The sequence below is a fragment of the Armigeres subalbatus genome, chromosome 3 (assembly GCF_024139115.2).
Source record: "Armigeres subalbatus isolate Guangzhou_Male chromosome 3, GZ_Asu_2, whole genome shotgun sequence".
NCBI lineage: Eukaryota > Metazoa > Arthropoda > Insecta > Diptera > Culicidae > Armigeres > Armigeres subalbatus.
The window spans coordinates 336668163-336693430 of NC_085141.1; the positions used below are offsets into that span (position 1 = coordinate 336668163).

The following is a 25268-nucleotide window of genomic DNA, read 5'->3' on the forward strand; positions in this document are numbered from 1 at the left end:
TACGGGCACCTTTTTGCATTTTTTCCATAACTTTGATCCTAACACGCAACAAAATCTCCGACGACACTCTAAGAAGTTTTGGTTTTTCGTGAATTCTAAAAGGAAGGAAACTGGACTGCCATCAAGTGTTTTTCTCGATAACGACATAACTGCAGTGGATCAGTGGAGAATTTTTCGATCATGAAAAGTTTTCTCCTTACTGGGGCGAAAATCGAACCCACACACCATAGCACATGCGTTTAGACGATTGACGTCGCTAACCGCACGGCCACGTTGCCCACAAAAAAGATGATGCCTATCCTCGTGCATTGAGAAAGATAATGAAAACAATAACATACAAAAAGTCTGAAGTAGTACTGTAGGTTTTAGGGCTTCATTTTTTCAATAACTTACATATATTACAGTCAACAATAAAAAAATGGCTTTATTTTTCGAGAGGAAGGAACAAAATGATGATTTTGCAACATCTTCAGAAAGCAATTTCCGATCAGTCCATTTTTCAATAACAAACAATGGGACTGAATTCCCTGCGAATGCAGCTTTTTGTTTGTGTTTACTACATTGCCTTTCAACTCGAGACTGGCTCATCTCTGGAGAAATACTTTTCTTTAGGCGTTTAAAATTGCAGGAATTGTTTATATCCGACCTTCAAGCAAATAAGCGATCGACGGTAGGGATTAGGATCCTACGATTCGATATCCACTCACGGCACACGGATTGAGATTCAAGAAGAACTGATTTTGTTCCTCATTTAAACCAACACGTTTGGTGACTTTCAGTTCGTGAGAATGTAAGACATCGGAATTGAAATCCATTTCCACCCTAATGAAAATATCACCATTTATTAGCTAACATGAATTTATAGTGAACCAGTTATTTAATCTGGAATGTATAATTTTCAAAAAAATATCACAGATTTCGATGTGTTTCGATGAATGGACTTCGATGCGACAGAATATTAGCTGCACGAAATTTCCCGCTTAGTAACATTGCACTTTATGATTCAAATTTATAAACAATTGTTCATGCGAGATTAGTGAATAAACCATACAGAGTGTGCTCAGGCTCACATGTACCCATATGTGCAAGCAAATCATCGCAAATGATGCAATCAAATGTTGAACTCCATTCGCGCATATATAGTCCAATCAACAAAAGAGACTCTCGTTTCCATTAAGGTACTACATCAATCAATTTTGATGAATGTTGCTTTCGTGCCAGGGATGTATTTTATCATCACTACCGTACTACTGTGAACGATGCATCCTGATTGTGTGAACATATTATCGCTATGAAAAAATGTGTAATCAATGCAAATGCAAATGGTTTACTGATTGGTGCTTTTTCATAGAAGGTCAATTTTTAACTTTGTTTTCTAGACTGCCACGATTGTTAGTAGAAAGCTTTCAATGACAACATTAACTGTTGCGTATGTTTCATATATGGAAAATAAGTTCAGTAACAAAATGGAACAAGTGGAATGATGTAGTGAACTCATCCTGGCTCGAAGCTCTGTGATTCGATATGAATTATGTCTACACTAATCGGTTTCTGGACACTTATTTCAAAATGTTTCCTCTGTCACTCGATATCCTTCCTCAATATTCAACCATATCAAAACAGCTGCAAAGGTTTGATTTCAACATGTCACATTGTCACTTCTGTATAAGCCGTGACATTATATTAACATTTGGCAGCACCTACACCCCAACAGCGAATGTTAGATTTTCTTTACAATATATTATGTGTGGTATAGTAATAAATGCATCGAAACGTTTAAAATTATTTATCAAGAAAATAAACATTTTCGGACCTTGTTTCTGTCATATTGAATATCTGAAAATTATTGTTATTAAAGAATATTGTCTTCAGAAGTGAAGACCGAAACAAGAGGAAATATAACAATCGGACATTTACAAACAGATGGAGACGCCTGGTGCGCACTTGCGAGATCTTTGAGGAGTACGTTTGTTTGTTGGAGACACTTCTCACTTCACTTTTTTGCATTATGTGCTGTCCAATGAGCAGCTCGAAGTAGCTCGAAGTTGTTCCCGGCCTGCTCGTTTTTTGTGTCAACAAATGGGCATGAGCAGGACAGGGAGAAACTTCGAGCTACTTCATGCTCTCACTGGATAGCACTATTTTTGTGGAAGGGAAGAAAAAAGGGTCAAAATGTAACGGCAAATGCTTCAAATCAAGATACGCCTTTTAAACAGTTCTTGCAGGCTGGTGAGTTTTTATCAATTGATTAATTTCAACGTAAGATCGCGTGTGAATGTTGATCAACCCTCATTTTTTTTTTGAAAATTTGATTTTGCTTATCCCTGCACTTCACATCACCAGACGTGCATTCCTATCAGAGAGTGTGTGTCTAGGATTTAGTATTACAAATAATTAGAACTCGATCTGGGTTTCAAAAATGTTTGTTCTTCTTCACGAGAAAGAAAATTATTCTCATATTCATTATCTTACATTCTTTTCTGCTTCACCTTTTCATGCTTTTGCCTTAACCAATGAATGATATATGGCCTTCGTATCGGTGAGTTATTCGAGAAAATTGTGCAAAACCCGTGGTTCTGAAGAGCGACGACGCCGTCAAAGCGACAACCCGTGCCGAAACCTGTAACGGTCAGCTTTGGAAAAAAAGATGCCACGTTAACCTCTGAATATAGGGGAACTATTCCGTTTTCCCACTCACTGATATATTCATCTAAATCGCGAAACAAATAAATACAGCACCAATTTAGTCGCTTCTTCTTGGTAACATGCTTGCCACTGCTAAAAAATCACAAAATAGTAAAACGAATCAAATTCCTTTTCTTTACTTTGTTTTTCATGGGATGAACATAGGCGCTATAAGATGAAGTTAACGAGAAAGCTGTAACTTGCACAGTGTCAGCCGTTGTCGAAACCATTACTTTAGTTTTACCAACATCGACAAGAGCCAACACGGGTCACCAGCGCTTTGTTTAAAATTTCTTCGACGATCCGACTAGGGCCCTCTTTAGGAATCTGGTGTTGAGGTGTAGAGTTCATCCAGCTGTTGAACAACTGGATGAACGCTATCTGGTGATAGTGAGTCACCAGCTCGGACATTGTTTTTTATGTCCCACACTATTCACGGATCGTGGCATACATCTTATTTTTTTACACGATTAGTATTTATTAATCTATTCGTTAACATGAACTTTTACAGCTTTTCAAAAACCACCTGAATTTCCTTTGATTTTTTGTGAATTTTGACGTAGGATTACGTCCTTCGGGAAGATAGGGGGGTCATTCTGCAGATTCAAAACTGAGACCGTCACGAAAAGTGGTCAGGAAGTATGAACTAATAACTCAACCGTCTTCCAACCGATTTTTTTTCGTGGGGTTAACTTATAATTTCATCGACGCTAAAGGTCTCAATCGACTAAAACCCAAGCGCTTGAAAAAAAACTGAGTGTTGCCCCATTTCGACAATCCTCACAGACTTCACAGACACACGAATCTACGCGAGTACTGGTTAAAATTTTATTTAAAAACGCCTTTATTATATGGCGTTCTTGTAAAAATCTGGAGCCTTCGTACAGCATAAAACTGTATCCCGTCTACTAGCTTGAAGAGTTAAGAGACTGTACCCATTTTAAAAATCATTCAATGAAAACTAGTTACGGTTGTAGATGTAAAGACCTTTATTCAATGAAACCTCGTACGATCAAGGGCATCTGTAAAATTCAAAATAAGGCCGATACAAATATTTAAAATCCATTTTGTCTCCCCCCCCTCGAATTTTTTTGCCAAAAAATGATATTTTGAAGGGGCAACAAAATGAAATTCGAATAATTTTTAGGATTTTCAAAACATTCTTTAACAAATCCGAGGAGTTTTTTTTATTTTTTTTCATTTTAATATTTATTTTTTATTATCCCCCCCTTGACCTTTCGGAGACTAGTAGGACAAAAAGTCAATTAAATATTTGTAACGGCCTAATACATAATATTAATACAGTTTAATTAGTTATAAACACAGAACGGAAAATTTTGTTGTGCTTTGTGCGAACCGGGAAACAAATGAATTAGAACGCGTTTGATCTTATTTTGAGTAGATCCGGAATATCTGGATTCTGCTTTGTGCGGGCCGGGAAGTTATAAAAAGAAAATTCAATATGATGCCAAATATAGTTTTTTTTATACGTATATTTATTTTATATTTAGGCACTCTGTGTTCTTAACCGCTACTGTGCCGTGATCTAATGTGGTATTCTGCTTCGACCCGATTGTATCAAGTTTTCGATCCGACTTTGTCACCCCAAAACGTTGGTCAAAATTCGGGCTGAAGTTGCTTCGGGAAGTTGAATATTTTATGCTTTGTAGATGACCAGCCTCAAGCCCCATTCTGTTATCTATACAGCTTCGTAAGTTCTAATCATGATTGCAATCACGGAGTAGAGAAAAGTGCAAATAATGATGGGGTGCTTCAACACCTGCTTGACGCGTTATCTCATGAAAAAAACAGCCATTTGCTTTCATTCTAGAGACACATGTCACATTGGAATGAATTATGTACTAAAACGAAACCCATCCACCGTATGATTTGTAGCTGGATTCCAAGGGTTTGGTTGTAATTAATGTGTTTGAGATGATTAATTCATCAAATCACATTCATGTGTTGCGTGGCGTGCTTTTTCTGACAGAAGTGCTGTTATTTCATACAGCATTTGTGATCAACATGGTTCAGATTCAACCATAGTGCCTCGAATTTTGCATAAAGGTTTTGGTTGGTTCCTTGAATGTTAAATTTATTGTTTTGATTTGCTTGTTCTTAAGTATAAAGTACCGTCTTGAACAAAACATGTTAATCACAAGATTTTTGCATCCACTGTCTGAATCTCGATGAAAGTTCCAGAAATTAGGTAAAACATGGGCGTGTATGGGGTTAGTTGTTCTTCAAAATTCGGTTGCATGCCTACTAGATTTGATTCACTAATAGTATAGTTAGCGATTAAAATGGACTATAAACACGCAGAACTGGTTCAAATAAGTCTTCTCCATGGTATGAGTATATATCTCGTGTGGCAAGCACAATGAAAACATCCTTCAAATAAATTAATTGTTTTAATAATGAAAATAGTGAAACTTTATTGTAAAAACTCATTTTATTTTTCACGCCCTCCGTTGCGCATTATATGCGATCCCTTGAGAAATTAATAAGATTTCCCACAATTGTAACTGAAATCCTGAATGAGAATTGAATTTCTAGACGGTAGTATTATTTTTTAATCGCATCGTCTGCTTCAGTTTTTTCACAAGCACAAATGTCATGTATGATATGGCGCTGCTCAGTAAATAATCTGAAATGCTGAAAAGTTTTTGAACGACATCATTGGGAATACACTTACACAATATGCACATCCACATCCAACATTAACGATTCATTTTAAGCAAGCTCTTGCTCCAAATCCATGTAGCAAAAACATTTTATTGCAGTAAAAATTTTCACCGGCTTTTCACCTACTACATCCATCCGACCACTCATCCGTGGCGGAGAAGGCACTGCTTTGACTTCATAGCCGGTTTGGTTGCTGTGGGATTTCATTGGTTACTTTGGGGAGATATTTATATTTTCATTATCGAGGTTCGCAACTTTTCTGTTAATGTTGAAACAGGTTGAAACAAAAACAGGGGGTGAATATGAAGCTATTCACATTTATCCTACACCTAAACTCATATGGATTGCCGTTTTTTCTGGGATTGTTGTGGCAAATTTAGATTCGACTAAATGCTTCCTTTCATTTTTAAAACTGATATACATCACATAGAATCTCATTAAAGTTGTGAGTTCCTTCAATGTGTAAGGAATAGTTCATGAAATAAATTCACAAAAAAGCTGACTGACTATTTTTCCATGAACGTATGATAAATGATTAAAAAAAATAGGTATTACAAACCATCTCATCATTTGATCTTCTGAGAAAAGATACTGTTGAAATCAGGGGATATTGATCTCATTTATCTATCCGGTCAGTAAATAAAGTTCAATGTTCGTCATGGAGAAACATTTTTCTCAACTTTGGTTGTAGCGACGCCAACAAATTTTGTAACGCCAATAACGTCTGTTGGGTAAAATAAATGGAGCTGTCACTTTTCCTTACGGAAAAATATTCTGTGCGATTATTCCGTACGGAAAAGTGACATTTCTCCCATACTTAATCAGCTGTAAAATTTACTTTGGTAATTTGATCAAATTTTCCGTAAACCCATACCGTATCAGCAGCGTACTATGCTTTATACTGTTCAACGATTGACACACACTGAAAATAATTTACTTAAACAACACAAAGATGATCCATAATTTTGATGAAATGCCCAATAAATTTGACCATGGGGAGAGCTGTGCTCATGCACTTTTTCTAAAACTCCGGCCTCTAGCTTAAGCTAGTTCGCCGACTGGCTTGCGGAGATCCACTACTACGTTGTCTCGATCCCTCGGCGGTCGTGCCACAAACTTCCTAACTCGAATCCTCCTGACTACCCCCGACGTCGAGGGTGGTCCACCAGTTCCGGTGAAGAAAATTTCCGCACTGATGGTGCCCCGACTACCGGCGGCTATCGCAGAGGACGCTTTCGCACATTACGCCGACTTCGTCTTCGGGTTGCAGAGGTGGTTCGACAGTTCCTGTGGTGGGCACTGGCGGTGCCCTACATACCCGAAGCGCTTCCTCCTTCTTTCTTCTTTTTCAGCACGTTGGTTGATCGAGTGCCAAGGACGGTCCGACGATTCCGGTTGACAGAAGACTTCCGGTTCGCGAGCGCCTCGACGACTCGAGGCCAAACACTGCTCACTGCCCTGTATTTACCCTCGAGACTACGCTTATTCGCTGGTCACTTCTCCATCTATGCTGCGGCTCCGATAGTATTTGCGTCACGACTCTGCTGACCGCATTCCACGTGCCTTCTTCGTGACACATTCGCTCCGGGATGTTGTCCGCCCGTAGGATAGGCATTCTTCTACGTACTTCCGCAAACTCACATTGTTAATATAGGAGCAATCGCCGTTCCATAGTAAGGTGCAAGATGAATACACTACTTGGTGCTCCAATCTGCCAAGTTTATGGGAGAGAAGAAGGCGGGGGTGAAAAATTTATTTTCAGTGCAAAACGACAACAAACCGGCTGGCTCTCCCATACTAAAATCCAAGATGGCTGATTCGTGAATTTGGCAGATTGGAACACCTAGTGGTGTATTATTCTTGGTTGCAACCAGCACTTGTGTTACTTTTTCCTAATATTTATTCCAAGCTAGAGCCCTAATTTAAATAGACGTTTTATATAAAACTTGTCCGCTTCTTGTTTGCGTTCGTCTTTCTGTTGTAATCCGAGTTCATATCACAAGAGGTTATGGGCACCACGCAGAAGGACCTCGCATACGGAATTCAGCAGTTCCGCGGGAATGCTGGAGAATATGAGTGTCAGGCTATTCTCGGAAGCGGCAGGAGTCGCAGAAGTTCTCACCGAAGATTTGCCAGAAGAAGCAGCTGAGAGGATCAAATTTCAGGAAAAGGATCGCTTTGTTGGTAAGCTGTCTGGCTGACGAATGTTTGGAGGTAGTCCGAGAGAAGACAACGACAAAAAAATGTGGGAAAGTTTGGGGTCAACTTACGCAAATAAATCGGTTACGAGTTAAACACTAATCCTACTCGCCGGATGACGCATGAAAAATGGAGTCGGGATGAGAAGTCATTTTTTGGAGTTCGACGGATTGGTGAGACAACTGAAAATGGCTGGTGCTTCCTTAGTCGAATCTGGTGTTGCAGCTTTTCTTAACATTGCCAGATTCGTATGACCCGCTCGTTACAGCCTTAGAGAATGTGCATGAAAAGGAGTTAACTCTGGACCTCGTTAAGCAAAGACTGCTGGCAGAGGAGTCAAAGCGAACAGATCGTGAGGAAGTGTTCGAAGAAACGGTTCCAGCAGCATTTGCAGGACATAAGCAGAGAGCGCTTTATGGCAAATGGTGAACGATGCGAAGATGGAATAGGGCACTGCACGGAAACAACTCTTTCTCTTTCGTTCCTCATAAATTTTGACGTTTACTGGCCTTGTTGTTTTCTAATTTCTTTGAAGCGAAAAAGAGACAAAGCAGTCCGTGCAGTGCCCTATAGCAAGCAAAATACATTTCAAGTTGGATTCAGGCTGTAGTGATCACATGGTAGGAGATAAAACTGTTTTTTCGTTCCTACGTAAGCTAAGCTAAGTGATCCTGTTGAAATCGATCTCGCGAAGAAAGGTCACGCAATGTTAGTCGAGCATATTGGAGATATTAGCATTGTAAGTAATAGAGGAGTGCGGCTCAACATCAAGAACACTTTGTTTGTACCGAACTTGAAAAATAATTTTCCATCGGTCAAGAAAATGACGGAAGCCGGATTCGATGTAATTTTTTCTGGTCACACGGCAATACTAAAGAAAAATGGCACAACGGGTTACATACGAGGAAGTCTGTTCGAAATGGAGTTGATCATGGAAAACCATTGTGCGAATGCGTGCAGCACAGCAGCCAAGGAAATGAACCAACGTCATAAACTGGATGAAAAGGTCTGGATACCGAAACGAAAGAAGACGTTAAATTTCAAGTGCAACAAGCTTATGGAAAGTGAGAAGAAGAAGGTTGGTAAAGAAGTTCAAAGGTTAACGATCCCTGAGCAAAATTGGAAAAATGAGGCTGTTTCGGTAGGAGAAGGTTTTCGTAATACGGCCCATCGACGTCAAGGAAGACAGGAAGCGGCATTGAAGAACACTAAGAGGAAACAAAGAAAACCTGATGAACTAGAGGCACACAATTGGAAACTGATCAGGAAAAATTCAGACGTACTGCTCTGTCAAAATGACCGATTGAGAGGGTGTGTTAACATTCGCGAAGTCGAAGCAAATTGCTCTTCACTCCTATGGGCAACCCCATTTCTATCTGTCAGAGTTTGAATGAAACATGGCCGCCATCTCCTCGTCTCTGTTGCTCTACTGTAAAAACCCATAAAGAACTGTCATTGGTTTTGTGAAGAATTTTGCTTCGACTTCGCCAATAGCAGCGATCGCCGTTCCATAGTAACGTGGTTGCTATCATAGCAACCAGCACTTGTGTTACTTTTTCCTCATTGTCATTCCAAACTTGAGCCCCAATTTGAATAGACGTTTTAAATCAAATTTATCCGTTTCTTATTCGCGTTCGTCTTTCTGTTGTAATCCGAGTTCATCTCGCCATCGAACGGATTTTCACCTCCTTCCTTAAGTTTCTGGTGTCTCTTCGCCAATAACACTCGCTGTCTTCCTCCAGGGTGATGCGGTTGGGTAGCATCCCAGCAATAACGCATACAGCCACCGACGATATTGTTCTATATGCGCTCGCGACTCGAATGGGCATCAAACGGAACACACTTTTAAGCTCTTTCTGGTTTCGCTTGGTTTGCAGTGCATTGCCCCAAGCAGGATCCCCATAACGCAGTCGATCATAACTCCCAGGTGCTTCAGTGATCAATCCGAAGCAATCGCATGTCCTCCGACGACGATCTCCATCCGCTGGATTGCTTTACAATTGTTGACTAATAGCACCTCCGTTTTGTGGTGAGCTATCCGCAACTTATCTTCGTTCATCCAGCGCTCGATCATGCTTATCGTCTCCGTCAACAAACCCTCCACTCTAAGTGCCCATCGCCGCTAGTGACACGTCGTCCGCAAAATCCACGATTTTCACTTTCCTGGGTAGCTGCAAAGTCAACACTCCACCATACATCCCGTTATAAAGAGTTGGACCGAGTATGGAGCCCTGTGGAACACCCGTTGTAACGGGCATCGATTTATGTCCTTCGTTCGTGTCGTACATCAGAACTCTACCCTGAAGATAACTTTTCAGAATATTGCACAGATAGTTGAGGACCCGCATTCTGGGCAGCGCTGCTGTGGTGACTTCAACTGTTCGAATTGGACCCACCGTCAATACTGCTTTACGGAATACAAACTGCATAATTGACAATCCGCGTCCTCCGTCTGTACATGTCAGCCTATTGATCCTCTCCAGGAACTTCCCGAGTTTAACAGGCATATAGGCTTGTACGCAGCCGGATTGCCGGGTGACTTTCCTGGCCTTGGCAGCAACACCAGGTTCTGGATCTTCCACATTTCTGGAAAATTGCCTTCGTCTAGGCACTTTTGCAGCGCCTTCCTGAACATGTGCGGGTATGCCAGAATCGCAGCTTATAACCCAACGTTCGGTATTTCATCCGGACCGGGGGCTTTCTTCGCTTTCAGGCGTTTCGTCACTTCTACAAGCTTGCTATTGGACACTTGTCGATCTACGGGGTTTGCTTCTCCTTCTTTGCCGTACGGTGTTGGCGGTCACATGGTCGGATCATGTTTCGGGTCAACTTGTCCGGGCACATTTCAGCTGGCTTCGACGGGCCTTTGATCTTCTCCATCACGACCCGACACGCGTCCCGAGTTGACGTCTGATTTCACCAGTGTCTGACAGTGATGTTTTGGAAGAAGCTGTCTGTTTTACAAAGTTTTGACGTAGGACTTACGTCTCTCTTTACTATAACGGGTGTCATTTCAAAATATTCAAATCGACCGCGTTACGCTGTGTTGAAAGATTTTAAACGTTAATAGCGTTCGTCTCAGTGGACGAATTTCTGCGGTAAGCCCCTCAATCGACACATTTCAAGTATGCCTTCCATGTCCATGCTTGATAAGACCCGAAAAACTTGTTTCAATAGGCATAAAACTGTTTTCAATGAAAAACATTGAGATCAAGGGAACCTATAAATATGGGTACCGCATAATTCTTGCATCATTCCATTACCACGTTCTGATTGGTGCAGACACCAGCGAATGAGCAGCCGCTGGGTCTGCCGAGAAGTCATAAAATAGCGCAACGCGATTTTTTCCTTTCATTCTGACCGGGACAAGCGAAGCAACCGCATCATCGATTGAACAGCACTTGCACCTTTTAGCAGGGAATGAAGTCATCGAAGCCACCATCATCAGCCGAAACCTAGCCAGTTTAGCAGCAGTCCACCCTACAGACCCGACGAAGCAGCAATGCTGAGCAGATACCGGCAGCAGCAGCAGAGTCGAGCCGAGACCGGCCGGCATCGGTGATGAGCCGAGGCAGGCTGAAGAAAAGCCACATCATGCAGCATGCATGTCCAAAAAACAAACGGTTCTTCAGAGAGCCAATGATAGAGATCAATATCAAAGCTTTCAATTCCCTTCGGGATAGAAATTGCAGGGTTGTTACGGAGATCCTGAAATATTTTCCGCGCCAAATCCGCCGCGACTAAAATCAAATCCACGCCATTTCCGCGCGACATGAAATTACATTCTGCGCCAAATCTGCGCGACCCAAAACTAAATTCTAAGCAAATACACGTTAAATATCAATGTTAAATATTACGCTGAATATTACAACAATTTAGTGAACGTTTTTTTTCGAGTTCGTTTTTATAATATTACTGATTTTAAGTATATGTTTTAACTTCAACGTTACACATGTTTGCACAAAATTGAAAATAGGATTAAGGAAAAAGCAGTTGATATAACAACTCATATAGATGGTCCTTCTTGGAATTTCTGAAGAAGTCGCTCCAAAATTGTCTGCGGGTGTTTCTCCGAGAACATCTGTGGAAATTTCTCCATTCTTGCAAAAGGTTCCCCGGAAATTTATGCGGAATTTCATTTTTTTCATATTTTTTTGTTATTCCTCAAAAACAACATGCAGGTAATTTTCGGAAACTGTATGTGGACACCCCTAATTAATTCCAACAGAAATCGCTTGGGAAATTCTAACAGAAATTGGTTGGTGACTACCTGCTGAAAAACTTCCGAAAAATCTGTTGTTAAATTTTCAGGATTTTTCACAGAAATTCTTGTGATCATAGCTAAATAAACTTCGAAGGAAATCGCAACGTGAATTCTTGCGGGAATTTCTCGGGAATCGGGAATCTCTGCAAAAACTCATCCGGGAAAACATTTTCAAAAATTTTCAACTATTTTTTTTCAAAATCAACATCAAAATCAATTTCTGCGGAAGCACTTAAAAGACGGGTGTTCATGTCCTTCAACAGACATGTTTTGAATCCGCCATGCTTCAGAATGGTTTAAAAATGACAACAAGCGGCGCCCCTCTCCTCATAACATTGGTTTAATCAATGCTCAAAATTGTAACCATGGAATTCAAACAGGGTTTGTTAATATCCGAAAATTGATGTTAGTAACTAACTACAAACGTTAATTTTGTTCTCGAAAACATTTGCTAACGAGAATAAAGCCCATCTAGATTGACATGAAACTAATTTTCAAATAAACGTCTTTAGATATAGAATTTCATTTGTTTAAATACTTCTAAAACTAAATCCGCACAAGGTCCTAAAATCGTTATGTAAATCCGCGCCGAATCCGCGAAAACCGCAAAATCCGCGAAAATCGCGAAATCCGCTTAGTCGTAACAATCCTGAAATTGTACTTGAGTGCCAAATCCAATATTCTAGAGATAAAATTTTATGCGTGATTTTCATAAATAGCGTCAAAACTAATAGTGGATATTTTTTCTGATTTAACCACGAAGTGGACGAAGGACTTTACTTGACCATGCCTTTAAAGATTCATGAGATGTCCAAATCTCTCACATAATCTTATTCGGATAAAAAAAACAACAATAACAGCTCAAACATTAATAAACTATCAATCGATTTTTCATCAAATGTTGGATTTTTTGGAATTGATAAAAAAATATCTATAGATAAACATTGTTTGATACTGACCGCACACAAAGCGAACGTGACTGAATGATCGTCCCATGTTACCAATTCTAAATCTTATAGCATAGCATAGCATAGCATAGCATAGCATAGCATATGTGATTGTACAAATCGTGGGTGGCTATACAATGCTCAATTCAAGCTCCATCTCGACCCCCTCCCTTAAACAAAAGTGACAAGCAGCAGATCTCTCTGTGGTTTATCACTTCAGAACGAAAAAACAATGCGAACTTGCATTCTGAGGTGATAAACTGCAAAGAAATTCCTGCCTGTCACCTCCATTCAAATGAGGGAAGTCGACGAAGAGAACCCTCCCCGCGACACCCGCCCCCCACCAGACAAAGCTTGAATTGAGCAATCTACTGTATATTGTCGCAAATTGGTACTTGGGATTAGTACCTTTATGTTACCAATTCTAAATCTTATCACCCGAAATCCCATGTCCGGGTGTTTCCTTCCTTCTACTACTAACAATGTTGTCTCAGAAAAGAACACCCTACTTCCCACCTGAACTGCAATTCTAAGCTCGCTTGCCCGGCTTATTGGCCTGTATCTAGCGAAAAATCCCGTTAGGAAATAGACGCCAGCAGCGAGCAACAAGCGTAAAAAAGAAGATGCCCTTTTCGAACGCGTTGATGATGATGACGCTTTGGCTGACAAAGAAGCGGGATACAAGACACTAGCTGATTGGCCCACCAATTGGGAAGCAGAGAAGATTCAAAATAAGGTATAAAAGAAAAGTGCATTCGCTCGCAGAGCATTCAGTCTTTTTTATACCATCACTCAGAGATGCATCTGAACACGAGAACGCGTGTTCGTGTTCAAAACGTTCTGAACACTGCACACTGTTCAAGAGAACTGACCTTACTTAGCAACTTGTATCCTAGGAAAACAAACTCAAGCGACGGCATGCTACTCATTTTTCGGCTAGTAATGGAACACGTGGGCATCTAACGGATAGAAATCAAGCATGCTCGTATGTTTTTGCGTAGTTCCAAATCTAAGGAATCTTAGTTATCATGATCGTTTTGCTTGCGTACCAACCCAGTGCACACTGAACTGTGTTCAGAGTTCAAAACTTAGAACACCAAGGCACGCTCTTGGCTCATGTTCTGTTCAGGATGCATCTCTGCCATCACTAGAAATTCGCGGTTATTTGAAAAGATCGTTTTCTCACTTTTTGCACTTAGCCGAAGCAAACAGCTTTTTTCAAGGCTCTAAGAGTTAAACATAATGTTCTCCTTCAGTCGCTATCGCACGGATTAGAAGGCCCTTCAGTGGAAGGGCTGAGATACAGTCTACATCCCCTGCTGAGCCAACTTGTGGTTTATTTCAGGCAGTCCTTCAGTGGGAAGGTTGCCACTGTCGAGGCTAATGTTTCGTGACCGGACAGATACTTCCTGAATTTTTTTTATGATTTTTGTTCGAGGTAGATTTGATTTCTGTGTCGGTTTGATGAGAAGATTTTGCCAAGGAATGGTATGCAACGCCGATTATTTATCCAAAATAGTTGATGTGAGAAATTTAGACATATTATGTATCTTAAAGGCATGGTCAAGTCAAGTCCTACGTCCACTTAGCGGTTATGTCACAGACATTACCCACTGTTCGTTTTACAGTCAGATTTGATCCGGGAGTTAGAAAGTGCTATTTATAAGACCTATTTCAGACTGCCTGATATTTCAAGACCAGTCCAAGGCCACTTTTGCTTACAATTGGGCTTATTATATAATCCATAAAATCATATGGGACTGTTGTGTAATTAAAACCCCAGGATCTTAAAATCCAGCGCGTATTTAGTTTTAGTCGTTATATTCAAATTGTGAAAAAAAAATATATTGTTTCAAAATTTAATCCATACCCGGCAACCAGAAACTTCAAAGGCATATATTAACTGGCAATAATCTTAAAAAGAGCGTTCATGATACAATCCGCTATAAAGCTCCACACTTAATCTGCGCTGTATCGTTATTCTTGACAAACTGCTGTTACATTTGCGCATCGTCCTATTCCAAACTTGAAAGATCAATCCTAATTGACGACTCCTTCATCCTCCGTTCAACCGTCTGATGATTTATTCCTCACACCTGATATGCAGTTTCAAAATCATTTTCTGAAGTCCTCCGCAAACTGAAATTTTAGGGATATTGATATCCAATTTCCAACACGACATTCTTTTCCTAAGATAGATTTAAAGCAGCAATCTTTATCGATGCTACAAAGAAAGATCTGCTACCACTACCCGAGCAGTACAAGTCAGACAAAAAATGTTGAAACAACTTGATTGTGACATCCTAGATTGTGACTGACTCTGGTTATATATAAGTTGCAGTAACCCACATGGAACATGGGTGCTGCTGGGGTAACAATCAGTCGTCACAGGGCCATGTCTTAATTAGCTACTTACTTGATACTTGATGGGCTACAGCTCTTCGATGAACCTACGCCGAATGGAGTATCCTTCTCCACTGGACTCGATCCTGGGCCAATCGCTTCCAGTCGCCCTGAACATTGAGCGCCCTCAGGTCCTCTTCAACTGCAAAAAGCCATCGTGTACGCGGCCTTCCACGAAGCCTGCGGCCTCTTCCGGGTTCTCTACTAAATATTATCTTCGCTTGTCGTTCTTCCGGCATACGAACAACGTGACCAGCCCACCGTAGTCTGCCGTGTTGTATATACACGCCCTTTATACACCTGGTACAATTCGTGATTCATGCGACGCCGCCAGATACCGTTCTCCTGTTTACCGCCGAGTATTGTTCGCAGCACCTTACGCTCAAACACTCCGAAAGCTCTCCGATCAGCCTCCTTTAACGTCCATGTCTCATGGCCGTATAAAGCCACCGGAAGAATCAGAGTAGTATACAGCGCGAGTTTTGTTTTCGTTTGCAGACTACGGGACTTAAACTGGTTACGAAGTCCGTAATAAGCCCTATTTGCAGCTGCAATACGCCTTTTCACCTCGCGGGTAACATCATTATCGCACGTCACTAATGTTCCAAGATACACAAATTCTTCTACCACTTCAAATTTTTCACCATCCAGCACTATTTCGCTACCACCACCACTAATGAACCCACGTTGATTGCCAGCAACCATGTACTTCGTTTTGCTGGTATTGATCGTGAGTCCAATCCTAAATGTCTCCCTCTTAAAAGGCGCAAAAGCCTCTTCCACGGCACGGCGATCAATTCCGATAATATCGATATCGTCCGCAAATCCCAGGAGTATATGCGATTTTGTGATAATGGTACCGCTTCTTTGCACACCAGCTCTCCTAATCGCTCCCTCGAGCGCTATATTGAACAGTAGGTTCGAGAGTGCATCACCCTGCTTTAATCCATCTAAGGTAACAAATGACGTCGATATTTCATCCGCAACCCTTACACTTGATTTCGATCCGTCCAACGTTAAACGAATCAGCGGTATCAGTTTCGCCGGAAAACCATGTTCAAGCATAATTTGCCATAATTCATTCCGTTTCACTGAATCGTACGCCGCTTTGAAATAAATAAACAGATGATGTGTCTGCAAGTTGTACTCCCGGAATTTATCGAGGATTTGTCTCAGGGTAAACATTTGATCCGTCGTTGATCGGGCCTCACGAAAACCTGCTTGGTATTCGCCGACGAAGGACTCTTCAAGCGGTCTCAATCTGTTGAACAGAATATTTTTAGCACTTTTTCTAAATATAGATTCTGACGAAATGTAGTTCAATTCACAAAACCACTTGATTTTTCTATGTTGAAAGCACCAGCCGAATTGTGCTTTCGGCCCATGATTCGTGAAGCGAAATTTTGACACGAGAAAAATACTTCTTTTCCGCAAAACAGCACACTTTGATCCTTGCGCAAATTTGCATTATTATGAACCAAAATATAGTTTTTTATGGATCAATTTCCAGATCATTTGTTAAATATATGTTCATAGGGAAATAGCAGAATCGTATAGAAATATGTTCCTTGTGATATGATTAAAGATGTGTGTCAAACATTTCAATAATCAGATACGCAGTTGCTTATGCAGTTAAGTGAATAACCTTATTGTTTTTCCTGGTCATGTCTAATGGAACATATTTCCCTATTTATTGCCGTAGTTATGGATCTTAAAATTATTCTTATTGGATACTTTTGAACTATTTTATGGATTTATGAAAGCGTCAGGTTTCATTTATGGATTGTTTTTCATTTTTCATGGATCGTTGTGCACATTTTACGGTGCAAAGTATGGGATGCTCAAAAAATCGAACAAAAGTAATGAAGTGTTGTTATTCCTGAATAAGGGGTAAGCCAGAGTAAACGCGACAAGCGATGCGATGCGACGCGACTCACGTAAAAGAATAACAATCATTATCAACAGGCTGTCAAATTGCACTGTCGCGTCGCGTCGCATCGCACGTCGCGTTTACTCTGGCTTGCCCCTAAGGGTTTGTACCAGTACGGAAATTGTCGGCGTGATTTTGCTCGTTATTGGCGCCTCGGAAAATTCTTGAAATATTACTAGAGCAATTCTTCGGAACACCCTTGGAAAGTTTTTCGGACATTCTTCGGGAAATTCTTCGGATTTTCTTCCTCGTGTGGTTCATAGAATTTTTTGGGGAAATTCTCCGGATTTTTATCAGGAATTTACCAGGATTTTTTTTGGGAAATTACTTCCAACTTTCTCGGAAAATTCTCAAGATTTTTTTAATGAATTATTTGGGATTTTTTTATTGGAATAGAATTTCTTCGCATTTTCTTCGGGGTATTCGGAATGTCCTCAGGAATTTCTTCGTATTTTCTTCAGAGATTCCTTGCGATATTCACCAAACTTGTTCGGCGAAATTCTTCAGAATACTTCTGGTAAATTCTACTTGATTACCTCGGAAAACTCATCGGAATTTCCGTGGGAACACGATCGGGGTTTTCTTCGGGAAATTCTTCGAAATTTCCTCCGAAATTTCTTAGGATTTTCCTCAGAGATTCCTCGGAAATTACAAAGAAATTTCTTAGGATTTTTTTTTAGGAGACTTCTTAATTTTCGCGGGAACTTTTTCAAAATTTCCGGAATTGAGCAATTCTTGGATTTTTTTTGGAAAACTCTTCAAATAATCCGAAATTTGAATTTTTTTCAAGAAATTCGTAGGATTTTTTGGGAATATTCTTCGAAATTTACTAGGGAACTCTTTGGATTTCCTTCAGAGTATCCTTGGGAATTTTTTTTTGAATATTTTTGGGAAAATTATTCGCAATATTCTCTTTTTTTCGGGAAATTCTTCGTAATTTTCTCGGAAAACTCTTCGAGTTTTTCCGGATAACTCATATAACTCATACTCATATAATTGGGGCCCTCCTTAGCCGTGAGGTAAGACGCGCGGCTACAAAGCAAGACCATGCTGGGTTCGATTTCCGGTACAGGTCTAGAAAATTTTCGGATTGGAAATTGTCTCGACTTTCCTGGGCATAAAAGAATCATCGTGTTAGCCTCACGATATACGAATGCAAAAATGGTAAACTGGCTTAGAAACCTCGCAGTTAACAACTGTGAAAGTGCTTAATGAATACTAAGGTGCGAGGCGGCTCTGTCCCAGTGTGGGGATGTAATGCCAATAAGAAGAAGAAGAACTCGTATAATTTAACACATGAAACTCTTTGGAACGCCTACGGAAAATGCTACGGAGATTTTTCGGAGTTCCCCCGGAAAAAATCAGAATATCTACGTTGTTATAACCAGAGCGTTAATAATTTAAGCTTCCAATGAATGATTAAATTTGTTATGATTAAATCATTCAACTGTTTAATTCATTTTTGACAATGATTAATGATTATGATTAACGATTGAATTAATTTTTGACAATGGCTAACGTATATAATTAATGAACAAACGTTTGGAATATGATTAACGATTACCGATCGTGATTAAATATTGACACAATATGTATATGAATAATGATTAACGATCGATATGATTAATGGTTATGAATAATTATTTTGAATTATTAGCGTAATGATCAATAATCAAGTAATCTTTCTCTAAGGCTACCAAATTGGGTTATAAAAAAAGTTATAAAAGTACTATGATTATGATTAAAGATTAATGAATAAAAGCGATTTATGCTAATCATTGCATTGCAGATTGATGAAAAATGAATATAGTCAAAACAATTTTGAATATGATTAGTGATTAATGATTAAATGCAAAATTCTATGATTGACGATTAGTGATTAATGATTAAATCATATTTTCTGGATGAATAAGATTAATGAATAATGATTAAATAACTCATTATTCATTATTCAGCGTAAAGGATTGTTTTTCAAATTGGTCACTATCGAAAACCCCTTTTTTGGTTAGCCTGGGCTTTAGAGAAGCCCAAAACGCAGGGGAAAAAGGAAATAAAGCGTTTTTACTCTGTTATGGCTGCCAGCTGCTGATTGAACCTGCTGATTATTGTCGGAAATATGCAGCTGATTAGTGACGAAGGAGAACTATGAGTACGTTCCAGGTCTTTTCTTTTAATGCCATTACTGTACTGCCGTTATTTGCATAATTGTTCCATGTTACTTTTGACTCGAATCTCGAGTCTCGAGTCAACTAGTCCCACTGAAAAAAATAAAAAAAATGAAGTGGTTGTTTGATGATAATAGAGTCTGAAAACCGTTTGAATAAGTTATGTCCTGGAAAAGTGTTGCTTACGATCATAACATCCCTCAAATATTTGTTAAATGTTAAGATCCAATCGAGTAGTTAGTACGAATAAGGGTGTCCTTGTAAAGTTTTGCTTTACCTGTTATGAACGATTAGTACATCCCATTCCCTGAATTTTGTGGTACTAATCTTTGTAACAAAAAGGGCACCATTACGGAGCATGAGATCTGATCAAATTATTCGTAGTAGTACTTGACCAACGCCCCCAGTTGGGTGAGCGATTGAGTATGACGCACATACACACACGCACACACAATAACTCATTATTCATTAATCATGATTAAATCTATGATTAATCACTAAGCTCTGGTAATACGCTTTTGAATAACGTAGACTTCTACAAATTTTAAATCAGGGCCGTGACAGATTTTTAACCGTGGCGTCCCTTTATCTGAATTAAAAATAGGGTAACTGTTCCGATTTCCATCTCACTAAACATATATTCATCTCATCGCAAAACAAAGAAATACAGCACCAATCTCGTCGCTTCTTTTTGCTAACATTCCTGAAAAAAATCACAAAAATAAGAAACAAACCAAATTCCTTTTCATTGCTTTGTTTTTGATGGAATGGAAATAGGAGCTATGGGTTGAAGTGCCGAACCGTTCCCCTATAACAGTTGAAAAAAAAATCTTCCCCTTTCTTGTTGTTAACCCATACAGCAAAACATCAAATTATCACGAGTGGTCACAAATTGGATGACATGAGACCAGCTCGTTGATGATCATAACGTTAATAGCAAGAAGGTAGCAAGAACGTGATACTGCTGTACCTTTGCTACCTTGCTCAAAAAGTTTACATTTCATTCGTAAACAGAAAACCCTCGAACGGGAGCAGTAAGGGGAGAGAAACCTAATATTTCACATCTCGTTAGGAAGCGAAGATGGGTAAATAAATAACAACTCGACAGGCTCGTAAAACATGTCCGAGGAAATTGTAGGCCACTGTACTTACTGCCGAGCATCAAACTCCCATTGAGCATACCATCCAAAAAGTCAACCTTAACGAGAATAAATAATTCACAATGCGACGATGGAAGATAAGGTGTGGGCGAAGGTCACAAATGGTCTAAACGGTGCGCTGTTACGACGAAGTTTTGGAGGGCGCTTTTCCTTTTATATTTGCTGTCTGCCGGTGGCTGTTTGGACAAAGTAATCAGTTCATCATTCTGCGGTGTACAACTCAAAGATTTTCGGTTATGGTGTAATGTTTATTGGCCAATTGTTTCAGCTTGTTTAATGCTATACATTCAGTATGTTTGAAAAATAGAAATATTAAATTTTATGACTTTGGAAACGAACATTAGGAGATGGAGATTAAAATGCTTTTGAAGGTTTTCAAATCTTCATTTGATTGAAAATTATAAAAAAAAAGTTGTTTTAGGCTGAAACGCTAATACTTCTGAATATGATGCCCTCACAGATTATTCAAATCTATCAATGAACTATCAGACCATGTTCTGTTCGATCAGCTGCTTCTAGGTTATACCGTCTTGTGTACACGAATTAGTTTTCGTATGCATTAAATCCAATCCCAAATCGCATATATTTAATTAACTAAATTAAGGCAATCCGTATGGGCAGATATCTTGTTGACAGTGTACATGTTTCGTGTTTTTATGACTTCTTTTGTTCTACTTATTTCATGCAATTCGTATCATCAACGTGTTTCTGATCACAATAAAATATGTTACTATTTCTTTTGATTTTCTTCGATCAACATCATAGAGTTTTCTCGACAGCTCGACTGCAAAATCATGGAATCCATTCTCAAAACTCAACACCAGAAAAGATTCCTTTCAACAACAATTTGTACAACGTGGTTTGTTCGTTTGTGTTTTGATTTGAACCATTGAGCACAATTGAATCGAAACTTACTTGTGGCAAAAGTTGATCTGATAAACCATATATCAAATGTTCGACGTATCACCACGGTGGGCGACTGCATCACTGTCCAGGGAAGCATTCGCAAGATCCGCGGAGGCCGCGGCATTGACCGCGGGATGCACCAGGGTTCCGGAAGCGCTAAGCGGATCCTGCTGGTACTGATGATGGAAGGTGGCTAGTGTTCGGGGATCCAACTCGAGGGTGATTTGTTTGCCACTGCTAATGCTGCTGCTGCTGCTTCTCCTCTGGTTGGCACTACTGCTGCTACCGTCGACATCGTCCGGGGCTGCGGGCAGTGGGTAACCACCGCCCAAGATACTCCTACTGCTGCTGCAACCCTCCACGTAATTGTCATCGTCACCATCGTTATCTTCGTCGTCGTCGTCGTTGTTAGGCTCACCACCCGGGATGTTGTGCACGATGCTCGGGATGGTGGCATTCTGCTTGGCGATCAGCTTTAGCAGCTCAATTGCGTCAAGAGCCTGTCGCTTTTCATGCAGGATTCTGTTTTTTTTTTTCAAGGAGAAATAAAAGCAGACGGAAAAGAGGTGGAGAAAAAGTCCGAATTTGGATGAATTCGTTAGGATGTTAGTTGGCAGAATACTACATGTGAGATGGCATTGACAGTTATAGTTATATGATATGTAGAAAACTTCATAGTTTCCCAAGCGTTTTTACAATGTTAGCAATGAAATTATGATTCGGTCTACTGCATACAATTAAACAACTATTTTGTTTCAGTACTGTGTCAACTAATCTACTGGGTGCTATAAAACAAATCACATTGTATCATCCATAACATATTTATGAAAAATGATATTCAATAGAAGCAGTACTAACACAATAAGTCTGCTTATTTTTGACTGGTACGATGCACTTCAGATTAGATTTAAATTTAAATGCATTTGCACAGGCTTCCTGGAAATTGTAACATATTTGTTAGAGCGATAACAATGCCAACATGTGCATATAAATTGTCGGAATCCATATCACCACGAAACGGTTTGAAAAAAAAATGGGTGCAATCAGCGTTACGGTGAGCACTTCAGGTGGCAGTATAATAAAGTTACGACCACACGCACCGGACGCCAGGAACACACAATTTCAGGTGAGGTGATCGATGGGTGACTGCCCGACCAGCAGATAGTAACAGATTTATATCAGAGAACTTGTTATTCTGTAACATTTTTTTTGTAACAGAGGTTGTTATAAAACATGTACTATTTGTAGTTAAAATAACGAAGAATGGAACAAAACTTCTTAAAGTCTTAATTAATTAACGTTACGAAATATGTTTTCAATTGAACAAACATATAACTCGATGTGTTACATGAAAAGTGATGAATATAACTAAAAGTATCACAAATTATGATTTTGGGAAGAACAAAGTTATCCCTGGTAACTTTGTGTTTTAACCATGTTTAGGACGATCGTGGAACATTCTTTGCTTCATCAGGGACAGAGAATTCATAACAAAATTATGGCAGATAGGGGGGTCGGGGTTTCTAGTAGCCTTGCGAGCAAAGGCGTAGGATTGCCAATCCGGAGAAAGCGAGTTCGATTCTCGATCCGGTTTAGGATGATTCCAGGTTTGAAACTTTCTCGACTCCCTGGGCATACTGTATTCCTTGTACTTGCCACACAAGATACAAACTCATGCAATGGCAGGCATAGAAAAGCTTTCAATTAATAACTGAGGAAATGCTAATAGAATACTAAGTTGAAAAGCTAGGCCAAGTTCCAGTTGGAATGTAGAGCCATTGAAGAAGAAGAAGAAGAAGGGGGGGGGGGTCAAACGCAAAGGGGTGTAAGTGACAAAAAGTTACTTTTGAGAAAAATGTGTGCAAAGTTTTTAAATATTTTTCCGCTCCATACAAATTGTATGAAAGCCAAGAAAATTTATAATTCTCTGTAAATTTTCACATTTTTTATAAACATCGTACAAACTATATCAACATATTGCTGCAAAGCTCGAGAATCAAGACATTTTATGCTTCAGTCAGGCACGGCAAATGCTGGGTAAAGCGTACCATTGGTACTTCGCGTACCTGAAGGAATAAAATAGACCCCATCTCGCGGTCCTTACCTCTTACCCAGCAACTCCTATCCCTACCTCCCGCGGTGCTGGCCGGGATACGAGCAACCTTAGGGAAGATCAGGTAACCAACCCCAGTGGGAACTATGGTCGTATGCTGACAGGGAAGGGGGTTTGCTCCTCTTCGGAGGTGCAAATCTTATTGAGCGTCTGTTCTCCATGTCAGGATCGGCTCACAACAGCGTCTGTTCTCCATGTTAGGGCGGCTGATCATCGTCCGAGTGCCAGCGAGGGACTCTAAGTGAAACTGTGCACCATGGTCCACCGGAAATAAGGAGGAATGGTCCTCCGGAAATTTAGGGGTTTGGTGTCAGGCCCTGCAAGCCAGCCTTTAAAAATCATAAGCAACGAACAATCAACAAGAGAGTACGGACCGGAACCATCGGCGAAGACCACTGCGACGAAAAGGGACTAGCGATTGGAAACTCAGTTCGTGGAACTGGAAATCTCTCAACTTCATCAGGAGCACACGCATACTCGCCGATGTGCTCAAGGACCGTGGATTCGGCATCGTAGCGCTGCAGGAGGTTTGTTGGAAGGGATCAATGGTGCGAACGTTTAGAGGTAATCATACCATCTACCAGAGCTGCGGCAACACACACGAGCTGGGAACAGCTTTCATAGTGATGGGCGATATGCAAAGACGCGTGATCGGGTGGTGGCCGATCAATGAAAGAATGTGCAGGTTGAGGATCAAAGGCCGGTTCTTCAACTTCAGCATAATCAACGTCCATAGCCCACACTCCGGAAGCACTGATGATGATAAGGACGCATTCTACGCGCAGCTGGAACGTGAGTACGACAGCTGCCCAAGCCACGATATCAAAATCATCATAGGAGATTTGAACGCTCAGGTTGGCCAAGAGGAGGAGTTTAGACCGACTATTGGAAAGTTCAGCGCTCACCGGCTGACGAACGAAAACGGCCTACGACTAATTGATTTCGCCGCCTCCAAGAATATGGCCATTCGTAGCACCTACTTCCAACACAGCCTCCCGTATCGGTACACCTGGAGATCACCACTGCAGACAGAATCACAAATCGACCACGTTCTGATTGATGGACGGCACTTCTCCGACATTATCGACGTCAGGACATATCGTGGCGCTAACATCGACTCGGACCACTATCTGGTGATGGTTAAACTGCGCCCAAAACTATCCGTCATCCACAATGTTCGGTACCGACGACCGCCGCGGTACGACCTAGAGCGACTGAAGCAACCTGATGTCGCCACTGCATATGCGCAGCATCTCGAGGCAGCGTTGCCGGAAGAGGGTGAGCTCGATGGGGCCCCTCTTGAGGACTGCTGGTGTACAGTTAAAGCAGCCATTAACGACGCAGCGGAGAACAACGTCGGGTATGTGGGTCGAAGTCGACGGAACGATTGGTTCGACGAAGAGTGCAGACAGATTCTGGAGGAGAAGGACGCAGCGCGGGCGGTCGCGCTGCAGCAAGGTACCCGGCAGAACGTGGAACGTTATAGACGGAAGCGGAGACAGCAGACCCGCCTTTTCAGGAGAAGAAACGCCGCCTGGAAGAAGCGGAGTGCGAGGAGATGGAACAGTTGTGCCGTTCTCAAGATACACGCAAGTTCTATCAGAAGCTCAACGCATCCCGCAAAGGCTTCGTGCCGCGAGCCGAAATGTGCCGGGATAAGGATAGGAGCATCTTGACGGACGAACGTGTGGTGATCGAAAGGTGGAAGCAGCACTACGAGGAACATCTGAATGGCGCTGAGAGTACAGGCAGTGAAAGTCAAGGCAGCGGAGGAGATGACTACGTCAGTTCAGCGGACGATGGAAGCCAAC

General features: G+C 40.7%; 1 protein-coding gene across 1 annotated transcript in view; it reads right to left on the reverse strand.

Annotated features, from left to right (window-relative positions):
* Positions 1–20701: 20701 nt before the first annotated feature.
* The window catches only part of LOC134221344 (uncharacterized), a 123002-nt gene continuing 118435 nt past the window's right edge, over positions 20702–25268 (reverse strand). Inside the window, exon 4 of the mRNA XM_062700540.1 lies at positions 20702–21866. Coding sequence (XP_062556524.1) covers positions 21386–21866 — 481 coding nt within the window. The 3' untranslated portion in view covers positions 20702–21385. The remainder of the gene's footprint in view (positions 21867–25268) is intronic.